This window comes from Vanacampus margaritifer, chromosome 9, assembly GCF_051991255.1.
Source record: "Vanacampus margaritifer isolate UIUO_Vmar chromosome 9, RoL_Vmar_1.0, whole genome shotgun sequence".
Lineage (NCBI taxonomy): Eukaryota > Metazoa > Chordata > Actinopteri > Syngnathiformes > Syngnathidae > Vanacampus > Vanacampus margaritifer.
Window position 1 is genome coordinate 26,344,220 of NC_135440.1, and position 23,191 is coordinate 26,367,410.

The window sequence follows — 23,191 nt, forward strand, 5'->3', positions numbered from 1 at the left end:
CTTTCTTTTTTCAGCCGAACTGAGCAACATTAAATTTGATAGGTCCATGAGGGGGGAAAAAACTAATTTAGCATTTTACTTAAAAATCACAAGAAATGAATGTCAATATTCTATTCTTATAATTTCTAGTTCCAGATTGTAAAACACCCACAAAGTGGGCCGATACTGGTTGCCGTCACGAGCATCAAGACCTTGAAATAAGGACTGGTATCTATCGTTACTACCGGTAGTTGAATCCCTGGCTAATGTCTGATTTACTGACTGAATCGCTGATGCAGGAAAATTCGATTTGGTGCTGGATCAGCGCTAGTCCTGCCTAGTGCCTGCCCACTGACTTGGATGAGACCGTATAATTATTTCATGATGCACAAGGGATCAGAGAGCCAAAATGAAATAGGTAAGTAAATATCAAAATTATTAAATGTATTTTAAAATAGTATCTTTAAATACACAATTGCCTAATTATTGAAATAACGAAATAATTAGAATATATTGAAAGTTACATAAATACAATTCATTTGAAATCAATATTTCATGACACATTTAGTGAATTATGTATTTATTTATATAATTTTAGTCGTCCATAAAGTGCATGACTTGAATGAGTACTACTTTCACCAGGCTGTGTATTTTATTTTAATTCTAATGTATTCATTTTTCAGAATTATTCCAATGTCAGTGTCGTCGAACGCCATTGGCCGACTGGATGGCTCCACCCGGGCAAATCAGCGTTACGCTTCTTCCAAAGCAGCCCTGACTCAACTTGTTGTCCTATTTCCCCTTCTAGCCTCGACGTGATACCGTAACGGCAAGCCGCGGTGAGTTACTCGACATTTAATCACTTGTATTTGATACTTTGTGCTACGTTTCCTACTGTGTGTGTTAATTGACGGCAATTTCACCGGGGAGGGGACGACGATACTAAGCTTTTAGACGATCGGCGCCATTATACCACCGAAGAAGGGTATCCCGCCCTCCGTCTTAAGTATTCTCTTCTTCTTCTCCTTCGCTTGATTCTTCTTCTCCGTTTTCTTCTTCTCCTTCGCCTTGATAGTAGAACGTCGACAGGGAAGCAAAAGTGAGCTTAGGTGGTTAAGGGAAATGACCGTTATTGTAGCCGGTTGAGATGCTTCAATATGTCTGATGAAGACGAGGCCGTTTCGTTAGCTTTTGAAGCTACCTAGCCGCCACGCCGTTAGCTTTTGCTGCTAAACTGGCGGCCATTTAGCTCAACGGTTCTTGTCAACATAGCGTACGCGGCGGCTATTGCTAAGCTAGCTGTCAAGCTTCTAGCCGTCGTCGAACCTTTTACCACAGTATGAACCAAACGCAGCCCTCTGCTTATACGCGCGTTTTACATTTTGCGTTTTTGTCTTCTAGTAAGGCTCGAAGAGGGAAGTGTCTGGCCTTTGAAATTGTTTGTAGACGGAAAGGCCCTCGCATAAAGAAAGGCAGCTTGGCTTTCATGTTATACTTGGTCGGCTTTTACCTACAAAATATCGAATAGGAACTGATTGACTGAAATGATTTGAATAAGTCGTTCCTAAACAGAGAGGGACACATTTAAATTGATATATTACCTTTTATATGCATATTTTTCTGCATATTTTAAAAGATCGAAGTTCACATATCTGCCTTTATGTGGAGTTTGCATGTTCTCCTATACAATTCTACCCCAGTGAAACAATCAAAACTTTAATTTAACCAGAAAACAATGAGACCAAGATTTCTTTTTGAAGGGTGATTTGACCAAGGCGGACAATGTATACATAAAAGGAAAAACATCCATCCATTATCTGAACTGCTCATCCTCACACAGTATACATAAAGTACAATTACAACCAAAGTGCTGGTGATAAGCTACTATAAACCCAGAATGGAGAGCAGTGAATACTAGTCAAATGTGCAAAATGCAAACACACCAAAATAACACTATATGTCTAGATATAATAATTATAAAAGTGCTACAACACAAGGATACAATTGATGCCAGTTTGAGTCCACTCCTTTATTCCAAAAACATGTTTGTTTAGAGAGACAAAATTGTCCAAAGGTGAGAATGTTCGTGTGAAATGATGGTCTTGAGTGCCATGTGATGGACTGGCAACTATTTGCCACTTGGCCAAAGCAGTGCACTGTCACCCTAATGAGAATAAGTTCTACAGAAAATGGATGGATTGTTTTAATTTTAATGTTAATTAAACACACAAATCATCACGACTCAGTTTTTTTGTGTGTGTGGTTATTAAAGGCAGATAATACAATAGACACTCTCAAATTAGTGTTTGAGCACTATCTATGAACCACAAAGCCCAAATATGAATCCTTTGTTCGTGTTTTACGTCATACAACCCCACCTTGTCAAGCATTTTATTTTGTAGTTTTTAAAAGCAAATAGCAACACAATACTGTAGTCACTTTAGAATCCTTGACTTTATTTTTGCCACTAAGCACAAATATGAAGTCCTTTATCCTTGTTTTTATGAGCTGAAATGAGTGTTTCCCCCCTCAAACCCTTCCCGCGTTCACAAATATACCATTAGGGGACTGTCTTTAGTGGCTAAAGCAGGCTGTTAACAGGCATTTAGGTGAGGCGCTTCGAGGCCTCACAGGTTTAGTAGCGCCATGTTGTTATAATCCACACAAAACACTCGTGGAATCCTGCAAAGAGGAATGCAAATCCCACAAAGCCAAGCCAGGAAGTGCCATTGTAGCCAGCCTATTGTGTTACGTCGATGGAAGCGCTGAGTCCAAGCTAAAGAAGGCTCTTGAACAACATGGGTTCAAGGAAGTGGCCTTGAATGCATCATAGGGTGACATCACACAACTTCCCGGCACTCTGCTCTCCGTTTGCAACGGAAGCACGTTCACAACACACACATTCAAACATGTCTTTGCTTTTATATTGAAAGCTAATTTTATTATGATATATATATATTTTTTGCAGCACATGAATCTTTACTACTGTTTTCTTGTCTACTGCAGGGGGCCATGGAGACTCAGTCCGTGTACATGTGTTTCCCCTGCTACAAGGAGTTCAACACCCTGGAAGAGGTGCTCAAGCACCAGGTGACATGCACGGCCGAGGAGGACCAGGTGGACACGTCCCACGTCACGCCCGTCGTCGTTCCAATGCTCCAGACGCAGGTAATAGCTAAATGCTAGCTGCTTCCACCTCTATTCCATCCTAGTTATGGAAACCATCAATACTATACAAAAAAAGGCATAACAGCATCTGGAGCCGTTTGAAATCAGTATTTATCTACAAACCAATGACATTCTGTTAAACATAAATAAAAACAGACTACAATGACTTCCAAATCATGTCCAACCTAAATTTGTAATTGAATACACTACAAAGACAAGATATTTCATGTTCAAACTGATCAACTTTATTGTTTTTAGCAAATAATCATTCATTTAGAATTTTATAGTTGCAACATGTTTAAAAAAATAAATAAAAAAAATAAGTTGAGGAATGCTCATCAAACATTTCTGTTTGGAACGTCCCACAGGTGAGCAGACTAATTGGGAACAGGTGTGTGAGTGCCATGATTGCGTATAAAAGGAGCGTCTGTGAATTAATAATAATAATAATATATTTTTTTCTTTATAGATAATTTAAACATGAAGGCTACCACTTGGACAAATATCCTTTTCCACAAAACATTCATGTAAAAACCATTCTTAACTCATTCAAACCCCAAAAAATGTGTAAATATGTTTTTTTTTAATACTTTGTCCTTCACTCCCAAAAACATATTTATACATATTTTTGTTTTTTATATATATTTTTTATGCAAGAGCATACCGAAGGCTTTGATGCCGCTTCTGACGGGAAGAGGCCATTTAAAGCAATGGTAGTTATTACAAAAAAAACGGCCAGCAGGTGGCAGCAGAGTATAAGAGATCAGCCAGGGCCATTTTTTATAAAAATATTTTTTTTTTACTTTCAAACTTCAAAACAACATAGGGAGATTGCCAGAAGGAACATTGTGTATGATAGCCAGGACCGCGTTGCTCGTACAAGCTCTTTTCCTCAGTGTTTCCAACAGGTTTGTGAATAATGATGAAACGGTAACTGATACAAATATACTTTTTTTTTCTGAAGAAAAAAGAGACTCTAATCTTTCATTTGGTAGGTTCCATGTTTTTTTTTTTATAGCAATAGAACAGAATATTCTGTGGGCCTTGCAAAATCAGTCAAAATCCAGTAAAACAGCCAGGAGCGAAGGGGGTTGCTTTAGTGAAAGTGGCTGGGAGTGAATGAGTTAATAAATTAAAATTTACCATACAGGTCCCTTGTGCTCTTTTTCTCATGTAGGTGACTCATACAGGTGAGTCAAGGTGACCTTGAGAAAATATTTGTGACTTATGAGCACATACAGGGATGTGATTTTTCCGCTAATTCGCGGAATTCCGTTTTTTTTATCTCCAAAAATAAAAATTTAAAATTTCCGATTTCGTCTCTACAGCATTCCATTTTAGTGTTTCCGTAACTGAAATGAAACGGATCTTGCGATTGGCTGAAGTGAAACGGATCTTGCGATTGGCTGAAGTGAAACGGATCTTGCGATTGGCTGAAGTCTCCGCGTTGACCAATAAACGTGCTTGTTATAAAGGCATAGGAGTATGCCATTGTTCATTTCTCACACGTTTTTGCCGGGTGTTTAAAGAAAGATGTCCGTGAACGAACGCAAAGATGCTCCGCGAGTTAAGGAAATTGACAAGATCGTAAAAAACAAGTTTCGATGGGACTGGTTAGAGAAGGATATATCTACAAATGTTGGAAAGAAGACTGTGACAAATTTGTTCAGTGACTTTATTCGGAAGATCGATCGTGTCGGGAAAGCGCTTTGCATTTGGTGCCATGATACCGTTGACTATGGTGGGAGAGGTTTCAAAGCTCTTGAAAGTCACGCAAAGAGCAAAAAACACGTGAAAGAACTCCAGTCAAGAACAACAAATGATTCCATCGCTGGAAGTTTCGGTACCCAAACGAAAACTCCAAAACTTTACGGCCTCCATCCCTTATTGACATCACAATCGGAAGCGGTAATAGAGAGACGTGATCCACCCCAACAACCTGTACCAGTTGCTGATAGAGTCGTGAATTTTGAGGTAGGTGGTAAACTTTTCAAATTAATTTGACAGTTTTCCCCTTTTTTTCGAAAATATTATAACGTAATAATGATCATGTTTGCACTTTTCAGGTTTCAATATTTTGATATGCGGCCCCCAGACCCCCGGCTAAATTTTCAGATAATTTCACTTTGGTCAAATCACATCCCTGCACATATCTCGGGTCAAAAGTTTCCACCATGTCACATGAAAGAACCGTTTTTGCTATGTCCGAAACGGGCCCCATGTCATTGGCATGATTGACTTCTTGTTGTTGCAAAATCACACTTGACTCTTCTCGCACATTGCAAACATGTCCATGGAAGGTTGCCAAGAGTTTTGGAGGTGTTTCAGGTCCGCTCAGGTTCGTCATAAAAAGTGCTGCAAAAATGTTGCAGAAAAAGCAAGAGGAACATGGACGTGATTTTCTCAGTCGCTCCGCTGATCAATAATGAAAAAAATCCCTTAATTGTAGCATTTACGTGCAGCTGAGCACTAAACGCGGCACTTGTTTGCCACAATTTGTGATCCACGCGACAACCATCTCTTTTTGTGCTCAAAATTGATTAGCTCAGCGGGACTGAACACACTTCTCACTGAGAGCACGGATTGTATTGCTGTCGATGTGGAATTTTACAGGAAAGCCAATTATAGACCTCTATGAAGTCATCGTATGTTAGAGTCCAACGTGATTTGTTTAATAGGATTTTTTAGTAGTAAATAATTGAAATTATGTGTTACATCATAATAAAAGCGCACAGCAACGGCAGTGTAAAATGTTATATTTTAACACTCATCCCTGTCTCACAAGTATAAAAACAGCCATGTAATGCAGAGCAATCCTGTCATTTTGTGCTCTTTTATAAAAACATGGAACCAACCAAAAGAAAGATTAGTCTCTTCTTTCATCAGGGAAAAAAAGTATATTTCTATCTGTTTCTGTTTCGCATCAATTAGCATTAGAATATAGCTAAGTTTCATCATTATTCACAAATCTGTTTAAAACAGTGGGGAAAACAGCTTTTTTTGCAACATGGCCCTGGTTTATCTCTTATACTCTGCTGCCACCTGCTGGACGTTTTTTTAATTTTATTTAAACTACCATTGCTTCAACCGTTCTCTTAAGTTCAGAGGCTGCATCAAAGCCTTCTGTATATTTACACGTTTTTGGGAGCAAATGAGTTAATAAACAGTAATTGGGGAAAATGCTTTTGTAATACACTTTAATGACAAATTAAAATGAATCTGATTAATCAAAAAATTCGATAGTGACAGCACTAATTGTAACTGCTTCTACGGTAGCATGTATGCAATCATGAGCCCATGATACATATAGCCTGCTTGCCTAAATAACACAATAGCACAAATTGATGTCACAAATATGCAAACTAGCACTTTCCACAAATGCTACAAAGTCATTAAACTCACCTTTGGGCTTTTAAACATGATATTAAACGTTAGGGAAAACAGACCAAGTATAACAGCAAATGGCAGACTCGACGATGTCACACTATAAGCCCAGTTTCACTTGATGTCCCTTTTAAAACAATGTGACATCGAGCTGGTTAAAACCCCTGTCACGTGATATAAAATATAAATGATAACGTATTGGCCTGAATCTGAAATTGCAGTCGCAAAGACAAACCAATCCATCAGAAAAAGTTCACAAGTCTTAAGTGCAGTTTTCCTCACTCTGACCTTGCAAGTGCTCTCAAGTCTGGAAAAAGGTTTCATATCGGCGAGATGGCAATCGATGCGGCGGGGCTTCGGAGCAGGCGGCCACGGCCGGTAATGAGGTCGCCGAGCAGACTGACGCCCGAGATCCTCCCTTCACACGCGCGCTATCTGCCCGGGCCGTCAGTAATGAACTCTCCGGCCCTGGATCGTGCTTCCTCGTCCTCCATTTTGTCCCGTTTGGTATTCGGCAGGCGTCTTGTGTTAATTGACGTCTGGAAGGTGTATAAAGTGGCGGGAGCTCGTCGTCTCGTCGTGTGATCGTTTGCCAAACGCGCTCGTTCTGCGAGAGGAAGCCGTTAAGACCCTTAAGCGTTGACATAATGATGCAGCCCCGCTCCATTAGCCATCATTTGCTTTGTTTATTAAGTGATGTTGCCGCATAACAACAGCTGTTAATGTTTTCATTGGATCAAGAGCATTTACGTTGATGATCGTTGCATGTAAACATTTAAATCCAACTGCAATTGTAGCTACCTTTGTAATATATTAATTCATTCACTCGCAGCCATTTTCACCGAAGCAACCCCCTTCACTCCCGGCTGTTTTACTGGATTTTGACTGATTTTGCAAGGCCCACAGAATTTTGTGTTCTATTGCCATAAAAAACATGGAAGCTAGCAAAAGAAAGATTAGAGTCTCTTTCATCAGGAAAGAAAAGGATCTTTCTACCTGTTTCCATTTTGCAGCAATTAGCATTAGAATATACCTAAGTTTTATCATTATTTACAAAACTGTTGAAAACACTGTCAAAAAGAGCTTGTTGCAACATAACCCTGGTTGATCTCCTATACTCTGCTGCAACCTGCTGGCCGTTTTAAAATGGTTTTAGATTTACCTCATATCGGCCGTCATATTATTATTATTTTTTTTTTTAAATGGCGGGTACCAATATATTTGTCAAAATGCCCAATAACGATGGTCTATCCCTAATGATATATGATAATAATAGTTTTTTGTCTGAATAGGGTATAAATGTTTGTTTCATTTTGTGGAAGGAGAAGCTCAACAACCCACTTAAATGTTTTTAAGATAATTATATGGTCTCTGGAACTGCAATAAACAGCGGTTTACTGTACTTTGATAAGCATTGCAGGAAGGAAATTCCAAACTGATTTTCATTTCCCCTGTAACAGTGACAATAAAATTCTTTCTTCCCCCCTCATCCATGTTTGCTTGCAGCAATCGCTAACACAGGACTTGGTCCCGCAAATCCAAGTGCAACTGGAGCAGCTGTCCGCGCAGGCTGTCGAAGACGCAGTGCAGGAGAATGACATCGTCGTCCGAGAGGCCGAGCTGAGCGACGACCAGTTCTTGGACCAGCCCCGCATCCTCTACCAGTGCGGGGACTGCGAGGAGCTCTTCAAGAGCCTGGACCAATGGCAGCATCACCGCAAAGAAGGCGCCTGTCTGAAGGCCGTCGTCGTGGGCGGCTCGGACGCCGAGCTCGAGTCCAGTTTCCACTCGGAGGAGCCGCAGCCCGTCGCCGAGGGCGACGCGAGCGAGCACGCGTCCGACCAAGCGGATGCTTTGGGAGCCGAGCAGAAACCGCCGCAAGTCAGCGAGGCGTCTGCAGGCGAAAGTTCGGAACAGGCGGTTCCCGAGGTGATCACGTTGTCATCGGCGCTGGACGAGTCGTCGCCCAGGAGGCGAGGGGCGGTCAAGAAGCCGAAGCCCGATCCCGTGCTGCTGTGCGTGGACTGCGGCTCCTGTTTTGGCCTGGTCTCGGAACTGGTGGCCCACCGCAAGACGCACGGCTTCGAGGAGGCGCTGCATCACTGCACCGTGTGCGGCGAGAGCTTCCTCAACACCACCCTCTTCCTCTACCACCGCAAGCAACATCGGCAGAAAGGCGAGGGCAGCACCGCAGCGGCGAGCGGCTTGTCGGACAAAACCTACCAGCAGAGCAGCGCGGGGGACGGGCAGGATCCGGACGACGCGCCCGCCACCTCTTCGGCGCAGCCCGCCGAGCTCTTCCTGTGCCTCCAGTGCGGCGCCAGCTTCAACAAAGCGTCCGTGCTGATCTCGCATCGCAAGGGGATGCACGACCTGCACACGCCGCTCCACTCGTGCTCCTACTGCAACGAGACCTTCATGAACACCACCCAGTACTTGTACCATCGCAGGCAGCACCGCGTTCTGGAGTGCGGGCCCATCGACGAGGCGGAGACCGGCGACGAGATGGCGGCGCCCGTGGAGGAGGCGCCGAGCGCAAAGCGTCCGCTCTCCTTGCTCACCGCCGCCAGTGAGACGGATCCGCCAGCACCCAAGAGGAGCAGGGCCATTTTCAGGATCATCAGCAAAGGTAAAGTGCTCTCCAGACTACTGTTAATTTTGTTACCGAAAAGCTAAATAAATAAATAAAAATTCGTCAACACACATTTTTCACCGGGCGAAAACGAGACTAGACTAAAATCCCCATTAATAAACAATAATTGGGACTAAATCAGGACGCATTTTTATCAACTAATTAACACTTCTCGATACACAACAATTTTTAACTTTGGCCCAACAGTTGCATTTAGGCTCTTCAGAAATCCATATATAGAGATTTTTCTATAGTAACTGTAGATCACTCAACATAAAAATAGTTTTCAAAGACTACTTTGCACAACGTTCCGCAAAGTCACCGTGAATATTCGACAGGTATAACATTTACCTTTTTCACACCTCACACCACAGAATAATCAAGACAGGATCATCGTTTAGAGACCTCTCGGAATGACTTCACTTAAGTCCCTGGCTCGGCCGGCCTTGGTGATGAGCGTGCATCAGGATTCGCCATGGCAAATATTGAACAGTTTAACATTGACAATTTCCAGCCTGAATGCTTTCCAAGGAAATCAGGAAGGAAAAATGACTCTTTGCTACGTTGACACTGCAGGCAAATGCGACCTGTATCTGACTTTTTTTGACAGTGTGAACGGTACAATTCCTTATCCAATCTGGGTTGCTTTCATATGTGGTCCTAGATCGGATATGTGTCCCAATTTTTTTGCAATGCGACCGTGGTATGAATGGATATATCCGACCTCGACGTCATCAAAAGTCCAATATGCGCTCCGCATCGGCAGGGGCATTACTCGGGCGACGTACGTTAATCGGCAAAGTTTTTTCGAGGTACAGAATCGGCAAAGTTTTTTCGGGGAACAGTTTCCTGATATTTTACATTACGTTACATGAATTTTTATTATATGAGCCATATGTAGCCTATATCTAAATTATATGTTTATGATGCTGTATGGCAAAAATGTGTTTGTTAGCAGCGCTTCTGGTTTACCACCAAGTGGCATGCTTGGTCTAAAAGCAGAGCAAGGAGCCACTTTACTTTCACAGTCACACCGGGAAACTTTACAAATAGGCATATAAGAAAATTATTAAAGTATTGAAATCACATCTCTAAAATGTGCTTAATTGAAATATTTGGGGAAAATAAAAACAGCTTTTTTTCATTTAACACATTCTATTTTGATTTTAAACAAAATACGGGAACATTTAAGAAAAAACATATATATCATGTTGATTTTAAATAAGTAAATAAACGTTGATAGTCGAGAGCGGGATCGAAAGCTCTCCGTGTGATGCTTGAGCTTGAGCAGGTTCGCCTCATTTTCACAAAATATTATTTCTACCTCCTCCTGCATCACTCATCTGTAGATATGAGATGGTAAAAAATGTATTTAAAAATTCACTTCCGCAAACGCAGCGTAACTTGTGAGTGACGTCGTATCTCCTTCTGCGCACGCGGACACACAAAGGTTCAAACAGCAGACAGACTGAGGTCGCAATTAATTTGTAATGTGAACGCTTACTCCCAGAAATCGGAATTGAGCATTAAGACCTGCAGTGTGAACGTAGCCTTACACACCTTCACGACCACAGGATAATCGTTAAGAGACGTCAGTCAATCGGGCCTTTGTCATTTTACCCAAGTCTGCACAAGTGGAATGATTAATATTGAACGGGTTTAACAGACGATTGTTGGCCTCAACTGTTTTCCTTGCAGATCGTAGAGAAAAAAAAATCACCCTTGACACACTCAACACAACAAGATAATCACTCCTGATCATCTTTCACAGATATTTGATAATCGGGCCTTTGTTGACCTTGATCGAAATAAGGTAAAAAAATGTGGTCCGATTATCAGGATGCTTTTACTCTACTTTACAATGACCATCCCTGATTGTTCTCTGAACAGATCTTGAGTGGGGGGAAATCATTCTCAGGTTATTTTTTTATAGACGTCCGATAATCACTTAGGGGAAAATGGCCGAATTTGTTCCATTATTTCTCTGTTTTAGCAAACAAGGATTCAAGCACTAAAGAGGATCCGGAGGGCGGCGCGTCCGTGACCGTGGACACGGCAAACCTCCCGCCGCCTGCCAAGCTGCTGCAGGACTGGTCCCGCACCGCTCTGCCCCACGTGTGCCCCTACTGCGGCAAAACCTTCACCAGGCGCGTCTTCCTGCGCACGCATGTCTACAGCCACACCGGAGAAAAGCTCTTCACCTGCAAGGTGGCCATCTTTAATCGCTGCAGTTCTGCTCTAGCATACGAGTGGCGTGACGTCGTACCTTGTCGTTGCCGTCACGCAGGTTTGCTCCAAGTCCTTCACCAACTCGCAGAGCCTGCTGCGGCACACCATGAGTCACAGCGGAAACAGGCCCTTCTGCTGCGACGTGTGCGGCAAAGACTTCACGCAGGCCGCCACCCTGAAGAGGCACCAGCTCATTCACACCTCGGACCAGCCCCGCCGCAAGCGCGGGCGCAAACCGGTACACCGCGATGCCATTTGCTGCTTTAACACAATGCAAATCTGTCTGTTTTTAACCAAGCACAAGATACGGCTTTTTTTTTTTTCTAGTGCAGTGGTACCTTGACTTTTTGCTTCATGTTGTGTGGCCAAATTTTGGAGCAAGCTTCAACCTGACCACCGCTTGAGTAAAGTGGAAAAAAAAACTGTACTGTGGATGTACTTTCAGCGGTTTACTGAACGCGATGTACGTAGCAGATGTTAACACGAAAATAACCACATGGGAACCACAGCTCGAGTCGCTCATTAATCACTCACTTGGACACGCCCTTCAAAAGCACACACCAACAATTCAACTTACAAATGTACTGTAGTATGAATATGAAAGACTTTTAGCTTCATTACACTTTATAGAACCAGCGTATTTACGTTCTATTTTTTTATGTTTATATTCTACGGTACATTTTTCTTTTTCTTTATTATATTCATGTAACAAAACAATTATTATTGAGGGAGGGGTTGGAATGGATTAATGGCACTTCAGTAAGGGAGGAAGTAATCGAGTCAGTTACAGAACGAATGAAACTGGTGAGAAGGTTCACCTAAGCCGTATTTGCCTCTTTTACAAACGGCAAACCTGAATTTGTTGTTTACCTTTTTTTTTTTTTTTTTTAGCAAAACGCAAACATTCGGCTCTAACCAAACGCAAGCCGCTTTGTAGGATGTACCTCGAGTGTTTTGTTTAATAGTTTCCTCATCTTGACTCTCTCCTCTCCATTATTACAACGCAATTTATTTTGTTGACAGCATCTGGCATCCTTTTATTAAAACAAAGCAAAGTAATTGTGAAGAATATGCAGACAATTGCAAGTTCGGTGGGGACGGAAAAAGCTTCCTCGAGCTCAACGGCGGCTAATTCCATTTCCAAAGCGGCAATGTGAGAAAATGGAACCGTTGCAAAAGTAATCATTTGCAGCTGTAGTATGAATAACCTGGAAATGACATGGAGTTGAACCCGAACCCGCCTCAGATGTTTATGAAACGGGTATTATTATTATTATTGCTTAATTGTTGTTTATTTGGATTTGCTCAATCATTGAACAATACAAAATAAATGTTTAACTGATGAATTGATGGATTAAGCAATAGAATAATCCATTGTAGAAGTATTGTAAAGTGACAGTCCTGCATACTTTCCATTTTATTTTGACTTAATAAAGACTGTGCGAGACGGCGGCTTTTGCGGCCCAGGTTTGCTTTTTGCTCTTTTGTGAGCCGTGTTATGCATCGTTTCTCTTTGTCACTGAGAGAGTCTATAGGTACTCGTCGCACTTGAATGGCGAAATGACTATTGCGTTGAAGGCTGAATAAAGAGGACTGCACAAGGGATTTCAAGACCTTGCTTACTAATCTTTTTTCTTTTTTTTTTCTCACGGTGTCCTTCGCTACAGACGTGTCCTGCAGACAATGACGGCGATGGCCTCTTCTCGTGCCCTCTGTGTCCTTCACACTTTAACACCGAAGAACAGCTCAACCATCACAAGTAAGGCATTTTGTTTTATTTATTTCTTATTCTAAGGATATTTAATTTGTATGATTGGTAGGTGAAGCGTGTCTCGCGGCACTATTTTTTTCCTCAGACAAAGCATTCAGCCTTGGCAAGCCAGCTTAAATGCATGTGATTAACACGGGATGAGATTGAGATAAACGCCCTTCGCTTCTCTTTGCCGCCTTGCTGGACCTTTAAGCTTCCCGAACACGCCGTGCTCAAATATCTTCCGCGTCCTTGAGTCTCAGCCGCGTATGATTGACAGACAGGCCAAGCAAATTAAGAGGACACGGGACAGGACAGAGGAAGTTTGTACACCGTGTCCGTCTGTGTGTTTACTTCTGGTGACTCTAAGGTGAAATGGCTGACGGAGTTAGCTTTTATATTATTTGAACGTTGTAACAGTCTTAATTCCCCCCGATTAGATCAATTGTCCTTAAAACATATCCAAGGCTGGATTTAGACTTCATGTCAAGAGTGCAAATGCGATGGTGCTTGCATTTAACTCCTTCACTCCCAGCCATTTTCAGTGAAGCAAGCTCCTTCGCTCCCGGCTGTTTTACTGTATTTTGACTGATTTTGCAAAGCCCACAGAACATTGTGTTCTATTGCTATAAAAACATGGAACCTACTAAAAGAAAGATTAAAGTCTCTTCTTTCATTAGGAAAGAAAAGTAAATTTGTATCTGTTTCCGTTCTGCAGCAATTATCATTAGAATATAGCCAAGTTACATCAATATTCACATTCCTCCATTTAAACACTGGCAAAAAGAGCTTTTTGCAACATGGCCCTGGCTGATCTCTTATACTCTGCCGCCACCTGCTGGCCGTTTTTGTAATAACTACCATTGCTTTAAGCCACCTCTTCATGTCAGAAGCTGCATCAAAGCCTTCTGTATGCTCTTGCATTAAAATCCCACCAAAAATATATACATACATTTTTGGGAGTATCAAAAAACATATTTACACGTTTTTGGGTTTGAGTTCATGTATATACATAATACATGCACATTAAATTAGCAGCTAAACGACTGGTCAATGTGTTCGTTTTTATAAACCACGGGTGCGTTTAGGTCGACGCATGTCTATCATGCATTTCGTATCACATGCATATCTAATCTATCCACGTACAGTACAGTATCATCAAGGCTTTATTTTTACCTGAGGAAGTCAAATTACATGCGGTTACACGTAGATGTAAATGGCTTAACCTTAACTAGAATCCTGCATAGGTAGAATCCTGGTCGGTTATTTTCTGCTGTAAATAGTAAATCCTAGTTTTGGCGGATGGTGTATGCTAAAGAAAGTGGCGGCATTGCAACAAAAGTATTTGCCAAATGAACGTAGAAGAAGAAATGGAAGAAGTCGTCATGGCAACTAATGTGTGACTTATGTCGTCAGTTTGCTGCCGCCTCTCGTGGCAAAAAATGAGAACTTCTCATCTCGCTCGCTATTTTAGCATGCGGCGTCCGCCACAACAAAGATTGACTATTTACAATACCAAAAGGTGCAAAAAAAACCCACCAGATTCTACCTTTGGCCACAACGTGATGCAGGATTTTAGCTAAGGTAAGGCATTTTTTACGAAAGAGAAAAAAGGTTTATTTACTAGACACGGCTTTGGCCTAAGCCCCAAAATGCCCAACCACGAGTATGTGGGAGTTGACGTTACTCCGTTGTGGAGCTAAGGAGCTGCCAAGAGATCGTTGAAGCACTCGTCTCCTCAAGAAGTGGATAAATACTGCAATTTTCGTTTGCTGCTGTTCTTTGATCTCCTGCCATTCAGATCGTTTAACAGGGAAGCAACTTTCTACGAGGCACTTGTCCTATTTTTAAAAGGAGAACGACAATAAAGCAAGAAGTATCTAATGTCGTTTTTTTTTTGGGGGATTTTATCATCAGACTTCTCCACACCAGCAACCCGTTCCCCTGCCCGGATTGCGGCGAGGCGTTTAGCCGCAGGAAGGACCTGGACCTGCACTCGCTCACCCATCAAGGTCAGAGCCCCCCCGCGCGGCAACCGTTCACCCACGCACTTTGTACTTTCCGCGGGGACAATGCACTCGAGGGGAGAAAGCTTGCGCAAAATCTCTTTTCGCGCCGTTTTCTTCCATTGTCTTCCCTGTCAACGTTTGTTATTTCCGTTCCGCGACTGAAAGATGAGGGATGAGCGCGCAACGAAAAAATCCGTTACGTCGCAGTGGAAGCCAATCAATGATGATGTTCTTATTAGCATAACTCCCAGTGAATTACTATTGACTTGCCGATAAATGCCCGCCCACCCGGCTGGCCTATCTTGTTTATTCCCAAACATTACGTAGCCGTTGTTGCGCCGATGCATGAGTTCAACGGCTTTTTATTGATCTCCGTCGTCTCAAGTGGAATGGAACGGGAAAGGTGAAGGTAAATGAATTGGGTCACCATGCCGACGCTTCATCGTAATCACATGGTGGGGGTGTGTGTGTGTGTGTGTGTGTGTGTGTGTGTGTGTGGGGGGGGGGGGGGGTCTCATTAGTTAAGCTTGAGCCCATACGAGGGAGGGGGTCAGGGGTACGTCGTTCCTCAGCGAGAGATGATTGAAGACATTGATCCGTTGATTAGACCAAGGCCATCGTGTGAGATTGTCCTTAATAAAGGTTTAATTGTTTGGTTCCTGAGAAGAAGGGGGCGCCGGGTGGGCTGGTCGTTCCTACTGGGCTACAAAAGTACAGATGGTTAGCAGATTGCAAGCTGCTGGCGTGACGACCCCTTAACGTGCTGATGAACCATCAGTGGCAGTTTTTTCCTTTTTTTTCCCCTCCACCTTCTTCCCACTTTGCTTTGCCCAAATAGATCCAGGACAGCAGCTGATTTATTGATGAGCTGATCAGTCGAGAGACTGAGGATTACTAAATGTTGGATTTTTTTTTTATCTAAACAGAAATTTCCACTGCACACTCACTTACCGGCCCTTTTTTCTTACCGTTTTTCATTTGATTGTTTATATTGGGCAGCACTGTGGATGCGTGGTTGATTAAAGTAGCAAAATTTGGAACGTTTCTGTGGATTTGACTGTTTGAAGGTCACACACCAAGGTTAGTGTTAGACTACAACCACATTGTGACTTGCATATACTGTCAATTCTGGTTGCATAGCTGCTGTAGGAATAAGACCACGTCCTAAGCAGGAACTCCTGTATTTTTATTCTCTAGCTGTAAAACTGGCAAATTTGTTTGAATGTTCACTAAAATATGCCCCCCATCCCAGTGATTATTATTCCGGTTGGCTTTGTTTTTTGTGTGTGTGTTTTTGTTTTTTTTTTGGGGCTGAGAGTCGGAAACTCCCTTCATTTAGGACCGAATGAAGTGGAAAAGTGTCGATGAGCCAATGCGACCTTTTTCCTCCCCGGAGAATCCAGCGATGCTGTCATCGCTTATTAATGCTCCTAAATTGAAATCTGTACGCTTCCTGAAACTCAAACACGCGCTGATTACTGCGACACTGTTAAGATGGAGTCGAATATCTCTCTCAGTGAAGTGAAGCAAGACTTCACTCCTATCGCTCACATGTGGCCCAGTTAGTGTTTTACAAATCGGCACTAACGAACAGCTCTTGTACTTGCGTTCGCGACCGCCCAGCCATTGACTTTTCTTGAGCACTCGTCCTCATTAGAGTCGCTGAAGAGGCGCACCCTGGACTGGGTCGACTGCCAATTTCAGGGCACATCTGGAAAACAAGCATTCACAATCACTTTCACAACTATGCACTATTTGGAGTCTTTAATCAACCTGAAATGAAATGTGAGAGGAATTCTGAATTCCCGCCGAAAACACACGCAAGCACAGGGAAAATATGCAAACTCCACACAGAAGAATTTGAACCAAGGTCCTCTCGACTGCGAGGCAATGCGCTAACCGCTCCACCGTTCTTCCATTTCAGACAAGGAGCCCGTCGTCTGTCCCCACTGCTCGTCCCAGTTCATCAATGAGTCTGTGCTGGAAATCCACCAGCAGCGCTGCACCGGCGCCGAGGAGGAGAAGAACACCGGACGCGGGCGCGGACAGGGCCGAGGCCGCTCCACTGGGCAGGTGAGCTTTTTTTGTCCTCTGTTTTTAGAATAGAATAAGTTTTACAAGAGAAAACAGAAGTTAGACGTGTGGAAGCCCTTCTCCGATTGGCTGCTGAGTTTTGGCGGAGGGAGGCCAAAATAGAGTCAATAGATAGGAGGCTCCCTCTTCCGTGTTTCAGTTTAGAGGCAAGCGGCAGCATTTTGAACAAAATGGAGACATTTGATGGAGGACCGGCTGACTGCAAAGCAAGGTTATTTTGGTTAACTAAAACGAATGAAATAAATTAAATTTAAAAAACATTTTGGTTAACGAAATAAAATAAAAATGAAAATGTTTAAAAAAAACAAAACAAAAAAAACTACATTTTACATTACATTACCAAACTAAAACTAACTATAACTGTAGCGAAAATGTCCTTAGTTTCCGTCTTTGGTAATTAATTTAATATATGAGCCTTTGAGGTTGATTTTAAATGTTATTGATTAAGTATATTTATTTCGATATTAACTGGAATAAGGACGTTTCAAAGTGTGCCACACAGAAGTGACGTCATCCAGCAGCAGCCAAAAATAAATCACTTTCAGATGGCGTCGCTCTTTGCTGACTGTTTTTTCAGAAGTGCATTGCTTTTCCATTTTACCATGATATTTATTAAATCTTGCACACAAGTAATACACTTTTTTTTTTAATGAAAATTAATACTAAAACTAACTTCAGGTAAACTAAAATTAAGCATTTTTGAACTAATAAAAACTAACAGAGCCACCCTGAATTAAACTAATTAAAACTAATACAATTTAAAAAAACAAAACTCAAAACGAAATAAAAACTACCTATAATGAAAATTTCAAAACTATAATAACCCCGCTGCAAAGTAAAGTGAAGTAATCCAGCCGATGTGCTCAAGTCATGCTTTTGTCATGGAAATGGAAAAAAAAAAGTTATTCTGCTGTATATCATTTTAATAGTATGTTATCGAAAGAGCCAAACTCACTTGTGGAGGCAAGTCTGGTCAAATAGGCAGACGTCGTGTATGACGAGCCAGACTTAAAAGTCGGAACCACTTTCCCATCCCCAGATTGAGTGCGACCTGTGCGGCCACCGCTGCATGACCCAGGAGGGCCTGGACCTCCACCGGCTGTCCCACACCGGCCAGACGCCACTCAAGTGCCCGGTGAGGCCTTGCCGGCGCCGCTTCATCTCCAACAGGGCCCTGGAAGAGCACGTGCTGGCCCACTGCCAGGGCAAGATGGGCAAGTCCAAGAACCGAGTCCGCTTCGAGTGCGGGATCTGCTTCAAGGGCTTCGCCTACAACTCCACCTATCAGGTTCACATGAGGACTCACACTGACGAGAGGCCCTTCGAGGTAAGAATCATCAAAAGTCCGTTTTCCTTAGTCTTTGGGAAGCCCCGTTTTTCATTACCGACATCACAAATTGAAATCTGGCATTCACCGTCACACGCTGCTCCCTGCTGCGGCCATTTCGCTACTTGTGGACCGGAGCCATTTGCACAGTGTGTGCGTGTGCGTGTGTGTGTGTGTGTCCTGCGGGTGTTTCCTCCCTTGCTGTAGTTGTGATTAATGGCCGGGCTGAATTAGGGCCTGTCAGCTCTCCTCTTTGCCTGTTACTATTCTGGGAAGCTCACCCCCATCCCCAATGACGACCCTCCATCTTTGCCGTGTCGGTGACATCAACTCTACCCGCCAAGCCACCCCACGTGCTGCTCTGGAAATTAATTTCATGTTGGCAGCCACGCAGCATCTCTCTGGCCGAGCTCAAAGATGGATGTTTGATTGGAGAAGCGACACGGAGGCCGTCGCGTGGCTGAATGTTAATTGAAGTCAAAGTGGACTTTGGGCTGACTGAGAGCAACTTTGCACTTTGCGGCGGATTTAACCGGCAAATTCAAAGAAGAAGAAATACGGAAGCCACAAAAGTGATGCTGCGGTTTCGTGTAGTCACTCATAAAAATATGACCAATCACAAATGCGGATCAAGCAGCGGATGATGATGATGTGGTGTAATTTAAAGTGTGTTGTTACTCACTTCCCACCTCATTAAAAGCATGATAAAACATGTTTAACTCTTGTTGTTTGCAATGGTGTCTCACTGCCTCGGTTATAAAAGATGTTTTTAGTGGCACAGTAAGCTGTGTGTCGAGTTGTGGGATTGTAACTTTGCAGGTGTTTCTTCTTGGAATTTGCATGATTAGGATTTGTTGGATCAAACAGTGGGAGGATCTCACGGTCTCTCTGTATTTACTTTGTCCTTTGGACTCATTTCCATGAATTGAACTGTACCAGTTTTACAAGAATTATTTTTGATAGCAACAAAAAAACAAAACATTTGATGGAGATTAGACTTGTATAAATTTTACACTTTGGTCAAAAGTCAAAGTAACTGCACTACATCCGTCATTAAATCAATGAGTGACATCTTGTTTGCTATGCTAACCGCTATTGACCAGTGTGAGCTTTCAGTGAGCTTCCTAATTGGCTGTTGTCAAAATCACATGGTTTGTGGCTTGGTCCAAGTCAGTGCTGACCACACATGTAATTTAGGACGTCAACGAATTAGCTACCTGTTAATGGCTAGCCAACCCTACACTGTCGTTTACTGGCACTCACGGCACTCACAATGCTAGGCCCTGCCTTTCAAAGCCATACACACTTGCAAGTCACAGATACTACAGTAGACTGTGAGGATGGTGACTCCCAGTGGATAAAAATAACTGCACCACATGGATGTTATCAGTAAAATACTCGTTTAAAAAAATATTTGCTAGCTGAAGCTCTAATTAGTATGGGTGTAAAGGTAACTGCAATATTGTGATATCACGATATTAAAATTGTAACAATATCGTCGTTGTCATGTCATGATATTAATTTAAAAACAGCACATCAGTTAAAAATATTTGTTTAGTTCTAGCACCCTCTGGTGGTTATTTTCTTAGTGCAGTATAATTTTAATTAGGAATGTTTTGGCCACTGCAGCAATTATCTCATATAAATCAGTCATACAAGCAATATAATTTTTTTCTTAAAAAAAATTTTTTTTGCAATATTGAGAGGTTTTACACAATATCGTGAGTTTTTTTTATTTTATATATATCTCTCAAACCTCCCCATATTTATTGTATCGTGATGTTTGGATATCGTTACATGGCAACTAATTAGTGGTTTGTCTACTGTATATGTGCCGTGCAACTGACTGGTGACCAGTCCTGGCTGTACCCTGCTATATCTAAAATAGGAATAGTTAAATATGAATGGTTTTGTTTGCTTTCTTGACATTTTCCTCCTCTGTCCTCCTCCACCAGTGCACCACCTGCGGCAAATGCTTCCGCCAGCTGCCCCACCTGCAGGACCACGAGCGCATCCACAGCGGCGTGCGGCCCTTTTGCTGCTGGATCTGCGGCAAGAGTTTCAGCGTGGCGGCCCGCCTCACCGAGCACGCCCGCACCCACAGCGGCGAGAAGCCCTACCCGTGCCCCAACTGCCCCGCCTCCTTCCGCTCCCGCTCCAACCTGGACAAGCACATCCGGCAGCACGGCGACCAGGCCGCCCAGGCCGCCGAGGAAGTGGCCAGCGCCAACGAGGCGGCGCAGGTCCAGAAAGTCCTGGAGGGCGCCAAAGTGCTGTCGTCGCTGGCCGAGACCACCCAGGTGGAGTTGGAGGAAGGCGGCATGCAGACCATCTACGTGCTGCAGGCCGGCGAGGGCGGCGGCGAGGCGGTCATGATCCCCGCCGAGGAGCTGAGCGGCATCGACGGAACCTCGCAGGTGGTCATCCTGCCCTCGTCCATGCTGGGAGCGCAGGGCATCACCATTCCCACCATCACCATGGACGGCAGCGAGATCACCATGATGGACGCGCAGTCCCCGCAGCACTCCATCGAGTTCATCGTGGAGGAGACCATATGAGGATTACACAAGTTCCCGGGTCAAGGTTCACTGTTTTTTTTTCCCCCTTACAAATACATTCCAAAGAAAAAGTTATGGATATTTAACTTGTGGGTGAAAATTCAGAATCAACCTGAAATGCTTTATAACCGTTACAACCGTGTTATCGATTTGACCTTCTGCCAACTTTTCAATACACGTCCAACTGTTCAATGTTTCAGCACTTGCACAACTTGCCGTTCTCTAACAAGGGCGCTGAATGGCAAACAGTAGTTTTATCCACAAATAAAAAAACAGCCAAATGTTCCCTGCTTCATTTGGAATTGGGATTTAGAGAGTCCTCATCATGCTGCGCACATTTTGACGGACGAACAATTGATCAACAAAGCGAGATGTTTGCATGGAGTTGGTGTCGTCAGCAGCTCGCAACAGATTTGGAGACACTGGAAAAGTCACGCAAAGGCATAGGAAGTCGATTTCCGTGGAAATGTTCATTTAGCAAAAATCTGTTAGGAATTTTGCAGTTCAGCTCCTTTTTTAGAAAACAGCAAATTGTTCAAGCTGTGAAACTTTGACTAACAGTTCATGCGCATTCAAAGTTTTAAGAAGGTCAAATGAACGAAAACGCATTTTCGGATCAGGCTTAAATTTCACCCCGATTTTCAGTACAGTACTTGCAAGTAGTGTCTCATCAGATTTTTTTAAGATAGTTAGATTTGCAGCTTTACTCACTATGCCTTAAAATACATTTCCTCCTTAAAAGACCCTTTAAGTGTCCACCATCAATTTTTCCTAAAATTTGCCCGCTAAATGTGTGGCTTAGACCTTTATTTAGTCTATAAAACAGAATGTGGACTGTTGTCATCCAACATCAATATGCACTCAATGTTTCAGTTGTGAGGCACCCTTGAAAAAAAATCTGAAATATCTCCTATTTAACTGCATGCTTTGAATGCAAAATAGGGTGCCACTTGGTGGACAAATTAAAAAAAAAAAAAAAAAAACACAATCTGCCTGTCCACTTTTAAAACAAATGGGATGATGGTTTTTTCTGTGTGTGTTTGTCGCTTTTTCATTTTGTGCTCATTTACTGAGCAGATGACTATTAAAAATGTATATCATGCTGGCACTGCTAACGGATACGCATACAACACAGCTTGAAAATGGGTGGGGGGTGGTGGTGGTGGTGGGGGGGGGTCGTAAAGGCACACAATGTCCCTTGGCGAGCTTTTCGGGTTAAATGAAATGACGTTGTACAGGCTTGTTTGTTAAGGGAAGACCCGCACATAAAAATGTCTCCTATAAACCTCGTCAGCTGCAGATCATCCAGTGGAGAAGCCTTTGGCGGCCCCCGCTGTCACGCGCCTCTTCTGGCTAACAAGTGTGGGAGTGAAATAGCACCCTGCTCAGCAGCAGTGGAAGTCAGAGTGCATTTTCCATCATCCCCCCCCCCCCCCACCCAACCCCCGCTTTACTGTCCACACCAGCTAGACGAGGTGCGTGCGAAGTACAATTGTGTGTCTACTGTATACATCAGCATTCATTTGGCCCACTTTGTTATTGACTGTTTTTGTCCTCAAATTAAATAAATTGTATTATTAGAAAAAAAATAACAGCATGACATACTAGTGATGATTTTGTGCCATGTAACAAACACGTCGTCCAGGTTTGATGGAATGAATCCAGCGTCCGTCGGCATTGAAAATTAAAAATAATGATCCTATTTGCGAGCATGAGTTTGTGGATGTCGCCTACCCTTGCGCTTGCTGACATGAGGGCGTTTGAACACGCACACACATGCGACCGCGCAAACGGAGCCACTCTGTCTTGGTTTGTTTCCGTGTCATGGAAAGCAGAAATGCTGATGATAGTGAGGGGAAGTGAAATGGGGAAACGGTGGCAATGTTTGTGCCTCCTCAGGTGCAAAAGGCATCCAGTGATTGCATTTTGTCCGCCTTTTATTGCTTTCTTCTGATGTTCGGCATGCGACCGACCGGTTAATAACCAAATCTTTTCGGGGGAGAACAGAGGCGCCATTGTGTGTTCAGCAAGGGCTGGCAAAAGTACACATTGCGAAAGTAA

General features: G+C 43.0%; 1 protein-coding gene across 4 annotated transcripts; it reads left to right on the forward strand.

The window, feature by feature from the left end:
* The first annotated feature begins 735 nt into the window (after positions 1-735).
* Positions 736-22,724, forward strand: znf574 (zinc finger protein 574). Of its 4 annotated transcripts, none has more exons than XM_077575744.1 (10): positions 736-818; positions 2,986-3,147; positions 8,038-9,160; positions 11,157-11,371; positions 11,451-11,630; positions 13,060-13,151; positions 15,060-15,154; positions 17,076-17,224; positions 18,285-18,572; positions 20,528-22,724. In XM_077575744.1, the coding sequence occupies exons 2-10, from the start codon at positions 2,992-2,994 to the stop codon at positions 21,128-21,130; spliced, it is 2,901 nt and encodes a 966-aa protein (XP_077431870.1). In that variant the 5' UTR covers positions 736-818; positions 2,986-2,991; the 3' UTR covers positions 21,131-22,724. The 4 variants fall into 4 exon arrangements, with proteins under 4 accessions (XP_077431870.1, XP_077431872.1, XP_077431871.1 ...); XM_077575746.1 differs by lacking the exon at positions 736-818 and adding an exon at positions 942-964; XM_077575745.1 differs by lacking the exon at positions 736-818 and adding an exon at positions 1,015-1,078.
* The last annotated feature ends 467 nt before the right edge of the window (positions 22,725-23,191 follow it).

Coding starts and splice junctions, on each gene's coding strand:
- znf574 (XM_077575743.1), top strand. Junction 11,631..13,059: donor GCAAGCGCGGGCGCAAACCG/GTACACCGCGAT, acceptor CCTTCGCTACAG/ACGTGTCCTGCAGACAATGA. Junction 18,573..20,527: donor CTGACGAGAGGCCCTTCGAG/GTAAGAATCATC, acceptor CTCCTCCACCAG/TGCACCACCTGCGGCAAATG.